Below are 15,440 nucleotides of genomic sequence, written 5' to 3'. Positions count from 1 at the left end.
GAGGCCCAACAGCCCCATGCACCATGCAATGCTACAGCCTCGGGGAAGAGTGGCTGGAAAGCTGCCCAGTGGAAAAGGACCTGAGGGTGTTGGTTGACAGACGGTTGAAGATGAGCCAGCTTGTGCCCAGGTGGTCAAGGCCAACAACATCCTGGCCTGTATCAGAAATATTGTGGCCATCCAGGTCAGGGCAGTGATCATCACCCTGTATTCGGCACTGGTGAGGCCAAATCTCAAATACGGTGTTCAGTTTTGGGCTCCTCACTAAAAGAGAGACATTGAGGTTCTGGAGCATATCCAGAGAAGAACAAGAAGGCTGGCGAAGGGTCTGGAGCACAAGTCCCATGAGAAGCAGACGAGGGAACTGGGGCTGTTTAGCATGGAGAGAAGGAGCCTCACAAGAGACCTGATGACTCTCTACAACTACCTGAAAGGAGGTTGTAGTGAAGCGGGTGTTGGTCTCTTTTCCCAAATAATAAGTGATAGGACAAGAGGAAATGTCCTCAAGTTGTTTCAGGGAAGCTTTAGATTGGATATTAGGAAAAATTTCCTCACTGAAAGGGTTGTCAAGCACTGGAACAGGCTGCCTAGGGAAGTGGTTGAGTCAGCATCCCTGGAGGTATTTAAAAGACATGTAGATGTGATGCTTAAGGACGTGGTTTAGTGGTAGACTTGGCAGTGACAGGTTAATGGTTGGACCCTGATCTTAAAGGTCTTTTCCAACCTAAATTATTCTAAATTATGTAATTGTTCATGTAGGCAGCCAAAACTGCATTATTATTTGTGGTTAACATGGCATCTTAGCATATGCTTGGGCATATACCCTCCAAAATACTGTTGTGTCACCTTTCCATCACTGAAGAGTTTTATTCAATATGAAGCATTAGAAAGTAGGAGCCTAACTAAATTTCTGGAACAATGGCTTTGGGGGGTAAGGAAACATATCTTTCCATCTTGATGTCCCAGAAAGTATAATATGAATGAATTCTGTATTTCAAAAATAGAGCAAACAGAATCATCAAAAGTATGCCAGTGCTGAGGGCAGCCTGGAGAGAAAATCACTCACAAGGCAAATTGTTGCTGCTAATGGTTCACAACTACAATGAATTTGTTTTGAAACTGTGGAACAAATTTTCTTAGACATCCTCAGCTTGCAGGTTGATTTAATGCTGTTTGTTGCATTCTGTGATCAAGAAGTATTGAATAACTGAGGTGGACATATAAATCAAGGTTTTCTTTCTGTGGCAGCATAGCTGTACCAGTGCATCTAAAGTAAGCTTGTAATAGTAAATTTTTTAATATGATGTTAGTGCAGTCATTCACGAAATGAGACCTTCATGGGTATTTTCATCTAAACAAACTTGCCCAGAAGAAATTAACCTAGATTAAAATACTTTAACTGTAGACAAGTTGTCCCCATCCAGTGGTAATTTCATTAAACATCTGTTGGAATTGCACCATTCTGAGCACTGAAAATATTTTGCTTCCTTCAAGAAGGCAGTTTACATGGAATACATCAGCACTTTAAAATGAAATTCATTCTCTTGAGCAAGCTGAAGTTGAAGGTTAGAGGTGATTGTCATGTATTTATCAAAGCACTTTGGTAAAGGAGAACCTAGTGGCCAAAGTGAACTAGAGCTGCATTTTTCCCTTCAGATATTTACACGGGAGCTGTGCATGAGTAGATGACTGAGACAGAACAGATTGTAGCTCTGGTTATTGTAAGAGAGATGGTAGCTTCTGAGGGGAGGCCTAATGTATTCCTCCCACACCAGAGCAGTCTTGCCAGTATAATGCACTGAGGAGTTTCCTTTCTCTAATTAGTTCTATGTCATTAGCCTTCATTCTACTCCTAGGATAGATGAGGTGCACAAAATAGCATAAGGTGATTTAGTTTCTTTTTATGTGCATCTAAGGAGCTGTACTCTCACATGTTTAGAAGAGCGCTTTTAAATTTTAAAAATGAGTTGGCACAGAAAACGAGTAAGAATGTGCCCTGGGGAAGAATTGGGACATTTATTCTGCTGTTGTGGTTATACTTGTGCTGCGCGACACCTTCGCTCACAGCATCATTTCTTTGTTTCACTGGGGAAAGAAAAACGACAGTGGCCCCTTGTTTAACTCACATGCTTTTAAAAATATACCCAACGTTAGAAAACAGCTTTGGTGAAATAGTGACTTCAGCTTGCTTTTTGGACTAGGATTACTGTGTTTTAAAGTCTGGGAGGGAGGAATAATAGTCTGCCTCTGTGCTCTGGAAGTCTATGAAGAGCACACTTATGGTAGGTCTTACGATACTGCATACTTACTGTAAATAAAGTTTAAGAGCATGAGTTCTTTTCTGTTTTGGGGGGCTGACAGTGTTGCTGTTTACCTCATTGTGCAGTGGCTTGCTCTCAGCTGTGAATGATGGCTGGCCTGTTTGTGCCTCAGGTGGGCAGCAGTTCCCTAAGTTTTTAGGCCTCCCTGGTCAGCTGTAAAACCACTTTGCATCAGTTGAAGTTTCTTGTCTCAGCTGCCTTCCTCAGGCATGTAGAGGGGAGAAGAACGGAAAAGCATATGAACTGGTCTGTGGGCTTTGAATGGAAGCTATACTAGGTGTTCTACAACAAAAAATGTTCTTTGGAGGCTTTTAAAGCTATATGCTAGGACTGTTTACATTTATTTTGGAAATAAGAACATTATTTGTATTAAGAGTAACGGAGAAAAGGAAAAACAGTAGTGTGGGGAAAAGTAGAGACCTAAGGAATGTGGTGGCAGGAGAGCCTGTTTCACTGTGGCCAGTTTGGGGAGCTGGAAGAGAGGCTGGGCTCGGTGTTGCTGCCATCCCATCACTGAAATTTTCAAATGATCAAGAGGGAGCGCTTTATTACAAAGTGTTTAGTCATTTGACAGAGATGGTTCCTGCATTCTGAGAGAAGGAATTGTCTCATGTCATCTTCTGGTCTGATTCTGTGTAACAGTTGCTAGTGAGGCTATGTGATGTGCACTTACTTGCCTTCCAGTTTTAGGAGCTTTTAGATAGCTGAATTATTTAAGGTATTTTCCTTCTCAGGGGAGAAAAACAGATGAGAGAAATGAGCTGAGATAAAAAATTAGGTCAACTCTCTTCCACTAGTAAACAAATGAACAGCAGTGACCAAAAAAATAGAAGTAAATAATTTCTATTGATGGTAATTTTTACCAGTAAATAATTCCTGCTAATCAAATGTGAGGTCCTGGAACCCATCTGCAGAGCACTTCGATGGGATAGCTTATAATGATATCATGGATAGAAACTGGACTGTAATTGCTCCATCTGTCCTCTAAGAAAATGTCACTGTTTTGCAGGAAATACCAAAGCAACAATTTCTATATACACATGCACACATGTGCCATTTTATTCATTAAATAGCAAAGTGAAATATAAGACAGATAGCTAGTGTAAGTATTTTTGCCCTTCCATAAACAAACCTAAACATAAATGATGTATTTCTATTGCTGTTGTTTCTAGTGTTGTTTAAGTTTTCTTCCGTTGGTAAACCATGTGTATGCATCAACATATTGTTCGGCAATGGCTCTGTCACTCTGCTTCTCATTCAGAATAGTGGGGTTTTTTTGTCATGGTGAGATGTCTCAGCTTTGGGGACAAGTTTAGCTGCAAGATATCTTAAAGAAACTTGAGTCCTTTAAGACTGGGCTACTGCCCAGGGTCTGCTTGAATTAAGAATTTCATTTTATATTGTTTAGGTCTTTTGCATGGATTCCTTGGTGTTTGAAGGAATTTGCCTTGTGTTTTGAGTTTCAGGGTTTGGGTAGCATAGACAAACATATGAACACACACATGCATATATCTAATTCTTAAGGTTTTCTTTCACGCAGATCTCTGAGGTTAGATTTGACTATTCTATCATATGAGAAAACCTTTTTCTTTGTTTCGCTGCTGTTAAAACTGGGACTGGTCAGTATGAATCAATATATTGGTGTCTAACTGTTCATGCGTCATACCCACAGAGAACTCTAAGTGGTGTAACTGCTTCAGTTGCTTGAACTCTGTCTTCCAGAGTGCCAAAGTGCTTGCAAAGAAGGAGCTCTCCTACATGCCCATCATTGGCTGGATGTGGTATTTCCTGGAGATAGTCTTCTGCAAGCGTAAGTGGGAGGAAGATCGGAAAACAGTCACGCAGAAGTTGATGAATCTCCGGGACTACCCTGAAAACTTTTGGGTGAGTGATGGCTAACAAGTGGAGTGTGAAGTGCTGTAGTGCTTGGAGTAGGATGAAGGGCATGGGCAATATGTGACAGTCACCAGGTTGCTCCCAAGAACTCTGATTCATGAGCTTCCTGGCAGTACCAGGAGAGTACTTTCTAAGAATTGAACTCTCTCTTGAGTTTCCCGTGTAATAGTCTGTCTTGTCTGTTTTCTTCCTCTGTAGTGTGGAGCCCTACAGATGTTATTGCAAAAATACCTCCACTGCAGTCATTTAGTAAACTTTGTAGTCCTCTAAGTACAGGGGCTGGAGAGGGGTAGATGCAGGGGTTCATGGCAGTGTATCAGATGCATGCAACAATGTTGTATCGAAACACCTTAGCTGTATTCTTTACCTAAGCTTCCCTCTCACCTTCAATTGCAGAGTTCATACTATTATTTTCTCCTTCCATTTCCCTGTGATTCTTTCATTCCTGCAAAGGTGGTAGGTCAAACATGGCCCAGTAGAAGTGGAAGCCACAGATAAGTACCTGGTCAGAGAAGTGGTCCCTGGGGCTGTTGGCTGTCTTAACAAGGAGAGGATTGGAGTCATCTTTCAGTAACAGGAAAGTGCTACATTTTGCATCACCATCATTTTTTTAGCATGAAGCCTGTCTGGCATTTCCTAGTCCTAGAGGGAATGAAAAGCCTTTGAATTTTTTTCTCTTCTCGGTATTCAGAAAAATCCTACTTTTTGTGAGCTAGTGATGGTCAGAGAGGGTTTCAGTAAAGGCAATGGTAACTTAAGCAGCCTTACAAGGGCCTACAGAAACTATTGCTTAGGAAGCAGTTTTCTAATGAAGATGTAGATGTTCTCTCTCTCAATCTTTTTTTTTTTTTTTTTTTTTTTTAAATTGTCATTGATTAAATGAGCACTAAGCAATCGAAACACAGCTCTGTACTTCGATAACAATTAGTGACTTCCAGGCAGGAGGCTGTTCAGCAAAGGGACTATTCTTAGTTTCTAATTCCAGTCTCTCTCACAGGGAGAGAACTCAAAAAGCCTATGCTCTGTGACTCTTAAAAGGTGTTGAATGCCCTTCTGTACACCTAGGCAGTTCAGCTGTAATTGGTGAGCACAAACTGCCATCATTCTTTATATACTCTTGTAGAGGGATTACTAAGAAGGAGCTGTGTCTGTAATGAGACATACAGTTGTTAATGTACGCCTGGTGTTACTGCAGTGTGGAGATTTAATTTGCCTTTGTATGGTAACATAATGTCAAAAGGCACAGCAACAGAACCTGGGAATGTAGAAAGACAGAGCATGGTAGGTGGGCTAGAAGGATATTCTCATCAGTTTCTGTATGTTTCATCTAGCTGTTTAACATTATGCACGTGATACATGAGTAAAAGTGCTCTTTTACTGATGAGCTGGAACTGAAGCTGGCTGCTTGGCTAGTTTTCTTAAGCCTTTCTTTGTTGCCTAAATCTTTGCTGTGGGTTATAAGGACTTAGCTTCTGCAATTTGGCAATGCTCTCTGATGTGTTAGTTTACATTCAGGCTTGGCAGAAAGCAGATGAGCAAGTGGTAAATCTCCAAAGATCTGTCTGTTCTTCTCTCTTGCCTGCCAGTGGCAAAATCAGAATTGTTCATGTCTGAGCACTTCCACTCGTAAGGGGATGAGGCTTTCAGTTGTCCTGCATCTACTGCCATGCATCTCTTACCAGTTCTGTCATTAGCATAGTAGTTACTGTCTGCAGTTGTCAGCAGTCCTGATGCCATAGTGAAAGCAAACAGGTTGAAGGGAGGGGAAGCAAGCTGAGCACTGAAGCATTTCCTAGAAATATGTTTGATTTAGACAGTTACCAAGTTTTAGATACCATGACACTCAAACACTACACTGTCAGTGAGAGATTTGCAACAGGAGGTATGTTTTGAGTGTTTTCTAATGTCTTATTAAAGACGGAGTGGCTCATTTAGAGAAATCAGGTCATTTTGATAACAAGTAGCAGAGCAGATGTTAAAGCGTAAAGGCTAGAGTTTAAACCAGAAGATGGCTGGGGGGGGAGGCAGTTGAGACTTCAGGGCAATTAAATTGGCTAAAAGTATATTTGGCTAGAGGTGTCCCTGCTAGCAGTGTTCATTTGGGCTGTGTTGGTGGGAATTAGAAGCTCCTCTGGTCAGACACATATAAAAGACGTGAGCTGCTGTCTAACTGTAGTTCTCTCTTGTTTTTAGTTTCTGATTCATTGCGAGGGCACAAGGTTCACAGAACAGAAGCACCAGATTAGCATGCAGGTAGCTGAAGCCAAAGGCCTGCCCAAGCTCAAATATCACCTACTGCCACGAACGAAAGGATTTGCTGTCACCGTGCAGTGTTTGAGAAATGTAGGTAAGGAAAGTCACACGGAACAATTGTAAATGGCTGTTTCTTCTAACTGCTGTCACTTTGCTCTTCTTTTCCCTGTAGCATGTGTCCTAACAGAAGATCCCTGGGATCCTTTCTGACTTTTCTTCCACTAGCTTGCAAAGATTAGGTTTTACTAACAAAGTCCTGGGGCACCTTGGTGGTTTTTTGGTTGCTGTTTGGTTTTTTTTTTCTGGTGGGTTTTTTTTTTTTTGTTGTTGTTTTTTTTTGGGGGGTTGTTTTTGTTGGGGTTTTGTTTTTTTTTTTTCCCATTTTTGTTTTGGTTTCTGTTACTGTGATTCTGTATCAGGGGATCTCAGGTTGCATATTTTGTACCTGTTGTCAAAGTGCAGTATTAGTATTTACTAAGCAATCCTGTTCTAAATGAAGCAAACCCATCACTAGAGAATCTGAGGCAGTGTCTTAAATATTTTCTTGTGGTAAATGTCTGCCTCAGCAGTATTTTAAAATCAAAACCTATTCTGTAATTTCTGTATAGATACACTCTTTAGTTTCTTTGTGGAGGTGGGTAAGAGTAGACCTCAACTGAAGATATATGTAGGTGAAATTTATAAATCATTTTTAAAATAAATTATTTCTACATTACAGAGCATGAGTAAGTTTTTCTGTGTTAATGTTGTGCTGAACTTCCCACCATCCAGTTATTTCTGGTTACTTTCATTTGCCAACTCTAAAGTAACATCAGTAACAACATGGCATGCATACCTTTGAAGTGATTTTCTTTGACTAATAAAATCCACCAAAGTCTTCTACTGTGTACTTCATGGACAAAGGAAAGATAGTGCTAATTAGCCATAGTGCTACAGTATCTTTGGGGTTTGGTAGATTTGTGTGTTGTTTTAGAAGGCTGATATGTAAGAAAGACGAAGTGGTTAGTGGTTTAGAAGAGAATGTTCTAGCTTGACTGAAATTAATGTCAAAACCTCTTTCGTCTTTGAAGACATGTTTTCATGTGGCATATCTGGGATAGCTGCTGTGAAAAAAGCCTTGCAGTCAGCTCTCTTGCTCTCTGTTATTTTAATTCTACATACCCTCTTGCAAGTCAGGTAGATGGTATCACTATTTATTGTAGCTTGCCAGGCATCCGCAACTTCCCACCCCCAGAATGGGTAGCATAGGTTGGGTCTCTTCTGGTATATGAAAAAGAGGAATGTTATTTGCAGCATCTAGCAATGCCCATAGGGGCACAGTTTAACCTTCCCTTTTGAATACAGGCGACTGTTTTGCTGAGGGTGGGGGGAGGTAGACTTGAGACACTGAAGAAGAGCTGAGTCAAAACTCTGTGACCTCTGATGCCTGAGCTGGGAATCAGGGACAGGTTATTCTGGTGTTTTTTTTCTTTTCACTACTCTGTAAAGCAAGCAAAACATGGTACGATTGTGGACAAGTAGCTGATTCATGGGAAAATGTTTTAAAAGGAAACATTTTTAGGGAACACAAGTGACCTTTATAAAAAGTTTTGGGCATTCATGTAATACACTACAGTAACTTAGCTTCTTAGGATCCTAAATATTTGAAATACCTTCAGAAAAAGAAGCCTGAGATTTCTGGATTACTCATATACTTAGAGAAGTGTATGTTGCTACCTCAGTCCAGAAGCTGTGACTTGCTAGATCAAATAAGGTACAGCTAATAAGGTAATATTTCCCTGTGAGGGTTCAGGGACAAGCACAGAATCATAACTTCTCATAGTTTTTGTTGAAAAAACATTCCTGAGGAAACAGCTGATGACCTGTTGCAAAATCTACTGGGTATGTTGCTTTTCTTGCCTTGTCGCTGTTTGCCATAAGAGGGAGATAATAAGAGCTACTGTGTGGGTTACAATATGTTTGTCTCCTTTAGAGACAAGGGGTGCATTTGAAAGCCCTTTGTAAACAGAGCTCCTTGTAACATTCATATGTGCAGGTAACAAGGAAGTCCAGAAATGTTTCTTGAATTGAGAATGTGATGAAAGCGTGTTTTGAAAGTCCGTAATCTAGAAATGCAAGTTCTGTCTAGAAATTACTCCTTTCTTGCATGTATACTGATGAGGTTTGACCACTTATCTCTGTTAACCCGCATGGACATTTGGTACCCACATTATAAGCAGTAACATTCAGGTGTCAGTATATGCAGAAGCTGTGTGCTGTAATAATTTGGGCAAATTTTTGTTTCGAATATTTACCTTGTACAAAGTACTCTTTGACTGGTTCACTGTAAATCCTCTGAGTTTCATTGTTACGTCCTGCCTTATAATGCAGACCAGTCAGTGACTGTTTTCCTCTATTACAGCCTCAAATTACTTGTAACAAACACCATCAGAGTGACTTCTGAATTGCTGCTCTGTCTGCAGAAGCAGCAATAGCAAACAAGCAGGTGTTCATAACTTTCAGTGACATGTCTAATGACTAATAGCATGACTCTTGCAGGCTAACCTATCTCTTGTGGCACTATTCACATCCATTTTGGTGGGCAAGCCTGCAGTGGAGTATTCCTGCATGTCTGAAAGTGAGAGACTGATGCTGAGAGCTGCCTGAGCCTATTTTGGGGCCTGCCACTTAGGCTAATGCACTTCTGCTCTTCTGCAGGGGGTGGTGGGTGGCTGGAGTGCCTCACTAAGGGAGATAGCTGCAGCATGACATAGCAGTGAAGGCAAGCCAAATTTTCAGATCCACTTCCAAGCTGGGTGTGACAAAGAGGTCAGCGTTTCCTTTTTCTTTATTCTTTGTTCCTCCTTTCTGACAAGGGTGTGATTCAACCTGTGAGGCTGTAGTACTATAGGATGGATGGATGCTGGTTTCCATGGCTGTAGCTGTAATTCACGCACAATATGGTCCTTTTCAAAACTTTTTGTCAACTCTTAATGCTACCTGATGCACTAGTTCTGTGTATGCTGGAAACAGGCACTGGTGACAATCTGACAAGTCCATCTGTTTTGAAAAACTTAGCTTCAGAAGGAGTTTATTTAATGTGCATACATGGGAAACTGCCTCCATACTGTCAGAATAAGCACAAGATAAAAATACTTTTCACACAAAATAACAAGAAAAGAACCTTCCCTCCTAACTAGTTTCTTTTATAAGTGATAATGGAATTCTTTTCTCTTCAGAGACTTACTTTCACAAATTCAGATCTCTTCACATAGTTTGATTCTTAAAGGAGTGCTCTTAATAGTTTTTTGAACTTGTTTTGATATTTTTATCAGTGGCCATCTCTACCAGTTTGTTAGTACAGATGCAGTCCCCAGGAACTTCATTTCTAGAAGCTGTTTGCTGTCTTAATAACTCGGTGTTAGGTTTTAGAGCTTGCTACCTATACAGTTCATGGAAGCAAATGAAAATACAGATCTGTTTATAAAACTCTCATCCATTACTTACAGTAAAAATAAATGTAATAAATATTGCAGGAGATATATTTAACTGTTACTTTTATTGCCTGGCTGTGTACCAGGCAGTTTCTTTTGGCTGTTTTGATTTAGTTAAGCCATGTATTTGAAAATGTGCCTGATGGTGGATTGTAGCTAACTTCAGGTTGCCAACCTTTTCCTCCAGTTGTGTATGCTGGGAACTACTGTCCAAGAGGCAACATGTGAGAATAAATTCCAGGGTGATGAGCACATGTAGTTCAATATGACAGTGTTTGGGGGTTTTGCAGTGTTGGAGTTTTTTCCCCATGAGCTGCACTTTCATCCTGGAGTTTTCAGTGTTTAGCGAGGCTTCTGGTCATCCTCCTGAGCAAGGTACCAAGTTTAAGAGGGTAAGTGTTTTTTGACCAAGAGCAATTAAGTGTTAAAGGATTGTGTCAAGGTGGCTGTTGTACTAGCAGTACAGTGAATTTCACTGTCTCTTCCTCTCCCTTTCCCAGTCTTCACTTCAGATAATGAGGGGCTAGTATGAATCTGTATATGGGCATACTCGTTGACTATTTGTCAGATGATTGTTCTGGCATAATCTACCATGCCCACAAAATAATGCATGAAATTCAAGAGGACAGTTGAAGTAAGAAAAATCCTCTCTAGAGAGTTTATTTCTTGGGTTCAAATTAAGAAATCTTAAATTCTCAAATACATAGCTGTCTGTCAGAATGCTGTACAAGGAACCAAAAGTTAAAGATATATTAAAAAAAAAAAAGCTGGACAGAGATGAGAGAACAGAACAAAAAACCCCAGACTTTTTTGTCAGAAAATAGCAGTTCAGCTGGAAAAAATTTATTTCCAGTTAGGATCTGTTCTGAGCCTTTGAAAAGGCTTCCAAATACTGAACTGTGTTTGGGTTTTAATTAAAAAGATGTTTCAAGATGACTTCTTTGAGAAAACATTTTATTTTGCAATTGAAGCACAACTTCTCCAACACGGCCTAAATTACTCCGAGAGTGAGACAGTTGCGTTGCTGTCAAGATGCTGTAGAGTTTTTTACTTGGTTTAGAGCATAAGATTTCTGGACTCTTCAGCTTTCGGATGAGACATTCATGAGATATGCTATTCTAATTATGTAATTACGAAATACACATTTAATGAAAAGCGACCCCAGTGTGTCACACAGCATGCTAGTGCTGCTTTGGCTGTGGAAGCTTTCCAGCAGGTTTTAATTCCATGCAGTCGTTTTCTTTGATGCTTCTGCTGTTGTTCTTCTGCACTTTCAAAACACAGAAGCTTAAGTCTTCATTGTTTTCTAGCTGGGTATGACAGAGGTCTGTTTACTCCTGCAAATGCTCTCATTTTCCTGGATTTAGCACTGCTTCGCACCAAAAGATGTCAGTGTGATATTAAAAAGCACTGGACTGGATATCAAACTGCTGAGTGGTTAAAAATGGGAATGGATTTTTTGGTTGTTTTTTTTTTTTTTTGCCTTGGAGTGAAAAAAAACCTCTGTGTAAAGTCATCAGCACATACAGATGTTCCTGACCACTTCTGCAGAAGTTTTTCAGAACAAGAGAAGCATCTTCCAATGTGTCTGAACAAGCACCCAATCCGTATAAAAACTCAAATGCAAATGTCTTCTTGATGAAAGAACAAGTGCTGTGTACATCATACTTTATTGTGTTCCTATTGTCATTAGAATAAACTCAGGCTATTAAAGAATAAAGTGAGAAGCTTACCCTGTATAAATCAAATTGAGCTCTTCTTTCAATTACATAGGATTAGTAAATTAGAGTAGATTAGTAAAATCTTTCTACACTAAGCAGCTTAAAAATGGAGGGAGGTAGTTTATTCAAAGTACAGTTTCCTACTTACGTTGTACAGCAAGAGTAGTTTGCTTGAAGCAGATTTTCACTTACGTGTTGTAGTTTTGAGTTTGGGCTGAAAACCTAACTGTAGTAGAAAAAGAATAGAGTTGTTAATGAAGGATACAGTCTGTGTGCAGCGATAGGTTTTGGGCTCTTTTCAGGATTTCTTTGCAGAGCTGAAGCCAGGCTGTGTTCTGTTTTGCACTATGAATTCTGTTTTGCGATAACAGATGATGTGGTGAGTTTCTGGGGGTGACTGTTGTGACCAAGCTGTAGTTATCTCTTGTAGCTAAAGAGGTTTCAAAACGAAAAGTAAATCTGTTCTGTGTAATAAAAGGCTGTCCTAGATGGGTCAGGAGCTCTCACAATAGTTCATCTCAGTGTTTGTTAATGCAGAACTTCAGAGCAGAAACCCTAAAATGCAGCAGGCTATGTGTGAAGTGCATGTTAGTCGCTTTTGTGACCAAAAAAAAACTACCAAAGTTTTGTGGCTGGCATTGATCGCAGTGTTCATACCATGATCTGCAATTGGTTTCAGCGTCAAGAAAATGAATTGCTATCTAGTAATTTCGTGACATCAGGAAAATAGCGTCTCTAAGGATGTCTTCAGGGAAACTTTTTTGATGCATTTTACGTGGTTTAAAACAGTGAACATTTTTTCTGTAGAAACTACTTGTTAATGTTGTCTTAGTTTAACTATGAACAACAATTGCAAATATTTTTACTGTTACATGCAGTCCTGAACTGGACGAAGTTCTCAAGGCTGAAAGCTTGGTTGCAGTTTTGTTCTGTGGAACTTGTATGCTATATCTCTCACTGCTGCATGTCTTCACAGCAGCAGCCCAGCTTACACAGGATGTGGTCTGTTATTATGTCTCTGCTGTATAGCAAGTGTCTCAGTTACCAAGTAATGAACATGAAGGGGAGGTTGTTTTGAGCCATCGTGATTCATAGTTGCATTAAGCCCTCTTGCTGTGGGATGTGCCTCACACGCACTTCACCCATTCTTAGTCAGTATTAAAGTGTGTATGTGCCTGGTTGTTTATCCAGATTTGGAGAGGAGTTGGTCATTCACAGCAAGTTGAGAAAGCTAATAGGTTTTCAGTCCTGGATACATTAACTGCCAGAAACAGTAACCGTATTCACTGTGGCCCAACATTCTGCACCTGGTGGTAGACAAGGGTGGAGAGCAAACCATTCTGTTCTGCTGATGCAATTCCTGAAAGGGTCACTGGTTATTTGGCTTCATAAAAACTGCATGTTGAATATTCCATTGTCATCTTTGCCTTGGTGACAGCTCAAACTATGATGCTATTGCTGATGACTTCATATGTAAATATGCTCCTTGTTTGAGAGAGAATGACTTATTTCCATTCTACAGTAATCACATAACCTGTTTCTTTTCTTGTAGTTTCTGCAGTCTATGATTCTACCCTCAATTTTAGAAATAATGAGAATCCAACATTGCTGGGAGTTCTAAATGGAAAGAAATATCATGCAGATTTATATGTAAGGCAAGTAATCCATGTTTTAATTCCTTTTTGCCATACAGGAGTATGTACTTGCAATCACAATTGCACAAATAAGGAAGTATTTTTGAGTAGGTAGTGGATAGCAAATCTCTACCAACCTGGCTTCACACAACTGCAGATAAAAACTCATATGGGATGGGAAGGGTTTCCTGTAAAGCTCTGTGACTATAAATATCTGGGGGCCCTGTGAGTGTCTACAGGATTTTTTTGCTATTTTCTTATTCAGTTGTGTGTCTGTTTGTCAGCTCAGCAGCAACAGTGGGATGGACCTCTTTTCACTCACTTGGCCAGAATACCAAACATCTACTAAGTGTTCAGATGGAGTGGCTTTATACCTGTCTCTGCCACAACAGTTCCCACTCAGGTGGAGGTCAGGCTCAGGACTGTTTGATGTAGTTGTTAGTGTATTTGACTGCTGCTCCCTCCCTACCCAGAAAGGGGTTGTTTAATGAAAAGAAAATTACCTGGATTCTATATAATAAATGTTTCTGTAGTGATGGTTACTCCAATGGTTTCCCATAATCCTAATGGGAAAGGGCCAGTTCCAAAGCCCTTATTTTCCATGACAGGTTCTACCAGCAGCACCCATGATGCAGGCACTCAGGGTATGTGATGGTTTAGGTTTGGAACATAGGACCCTAGAAGTGATCCCACAAGTGATGAGGAGTTCATCATAACCCCTTTATAGCTATATTTGGCTGGTCCAAGTGGTTTATCTTGGGTACCAACGTCAAGTGAAGTAGGGTGACCTTTTCTTACCTCCCTTTTTCTTCCTGTTTGAAAAAAACATTTTCTTCAGAACTGTTTTGCCCAAGGGTAAAAGGCAATTTTATCTTGACTCCTCATGGATGCAACATGAACTTGCACCCCCACTTGGCTCTCATAGGCAGCTCAGCCTAATAGCCTTTTCTTTGGTGTACATGGCCTGGCTGGCTAGTGTTCATGGAGGAGCAACTGGCCCTACCTGCATGGGCCATTCCTCCAACACTGCAGAGGTGTGCATCTTACTCTGTCTTCCTTTACGCCTTTCCAGCCTGCTGCAAGTCAGTCCGGTAGAGCGTGAAAATTGCTTTTCACAACTCAGGTCAGCTATTTGCCCTTCTGTCCTTTTGAGCTTCCTGAAAGGCTCTTAAGGACACGGTAAATGGTAAACCTTATGGCAAAATTTGTTTTGGCAACTAATTGGGGTCCATTATAGATGTTCTTCAAAATCCTCCATATTTGCTTATTGAGGTGCTGCTGGTGTTGCACTAAGGAGAAGTTTGCAAAATTTGGGTGCTCTTGTTAGTCTCTGCTTAAATTGTGTTGATGTCTAATGTTTGTCATCTTATGACTTTCTTAAAGAAAGGAACAAATCAGTATTATCACATCTCTTTATTTATTAACTGCAAACAGGAGCGTCCTGACTGTAAAAGTGCTCTCTCCTGTGCTGAAGGAGGTTAATTTGATGTTGCTTTTAATAGATATTAGTAAAAATGTATGTTATGCTGAAAAATGTAAAATTGTTAAGTATTGCTATTAGCATGCCTAAATGAGGATGACAGGGGGAATTTTTCTGTTGCAGGATTAGTGACCAAAATTCACGTAATGTGATGAAATCTTTGTTTTGTCAAGAGAGGTTTTTCCAGTGATAGAAGCTGTTTTGCTGGAAATTATCCAACCAAGCTGCATGTAACAAAAATTGTAGGAATGGGAAATGTTAGTACTAGAGTACTTTACCCTGCATATAAGGATAGTTCGGTTTTAATCTCTAATGTCTAGCTGATTAAATATAGCCTTGAACTCTATAGGTCGGGTAAGAAATTAGTTAATTCAAACCCTTTTTTGGAAACAGAAAATTGCAAACCTTTATCTAGAAAGTGAGCTTGTGAGCTCAAACATATGCATTACTGTTTCAGAAATCTAAATCTCTCAATTTCAGATACATCTGAAAACTGAAGGTTTCTAGAAGCAAACTATACTTTGCTGATCTGGGAGCTGTTACCACAAATTAAGAAAAGGTGGAAAATGTAGTGAGTCTCCTGTCAGATGGATAATCTGTCTGTGTAATGTAAGTGTTGTTCATGGGAGCCAAAGTATTTAATATTCTTCAATTTCTCTTGT

General features: G+C 40.0%; 1 protein-coding gene across 1 annotated transcript in view; it reads left to right on the top strand.

Moving 5' to 3' along the window:
* The window catches only part of AGPAT4 (1-acylglycerol-3-phosphate O-acyltransferase 4), a 68,118-nt gene that overhangs the window by 40,257 nt on the left and 12,421 nt on the right, over positions 1 to 15,440 (top strand). Inside the window, exons 3-5 of the mRNA XM_010022590.1 lie at positions 4,044 to 4,205; positions 6,411 to 6,564; positions 13,217 to 13,359. Coding sequence (XP_010020892.1) covers positions 4,044 to 4,205; positions 6,411 to 6,564; positions 13,217 to 13,359 — 459 coding nt within the window. The remainder of the gene's footprint in view (positions 1 to 4,043; positions 4,206 to 6,410; positions 6,565 to 13,216; positions 13,360 to 15,440) is intronic.

Source organism: Nestor notabilis, unplaced genomic scaffold (assembly GCF_000696875.1).
Source record: "Nestor notabilis isolate BGI_N333 unplaced genomic scaffold, ASM69687v1 scaffold2569, whole genome shotgun sequence".
Taxonomy (NCBI): Eukaryota; Metazoa; Chordata; class Aves; order Psittaciformes; family Psittacidae; genus Nestor; species Nestor notabilis.
The sequence above is the reverse complement of the archived record's forward strand: the minus strand, read 5'-3'. Positions and strand labels throughout refer to the sequence as shown.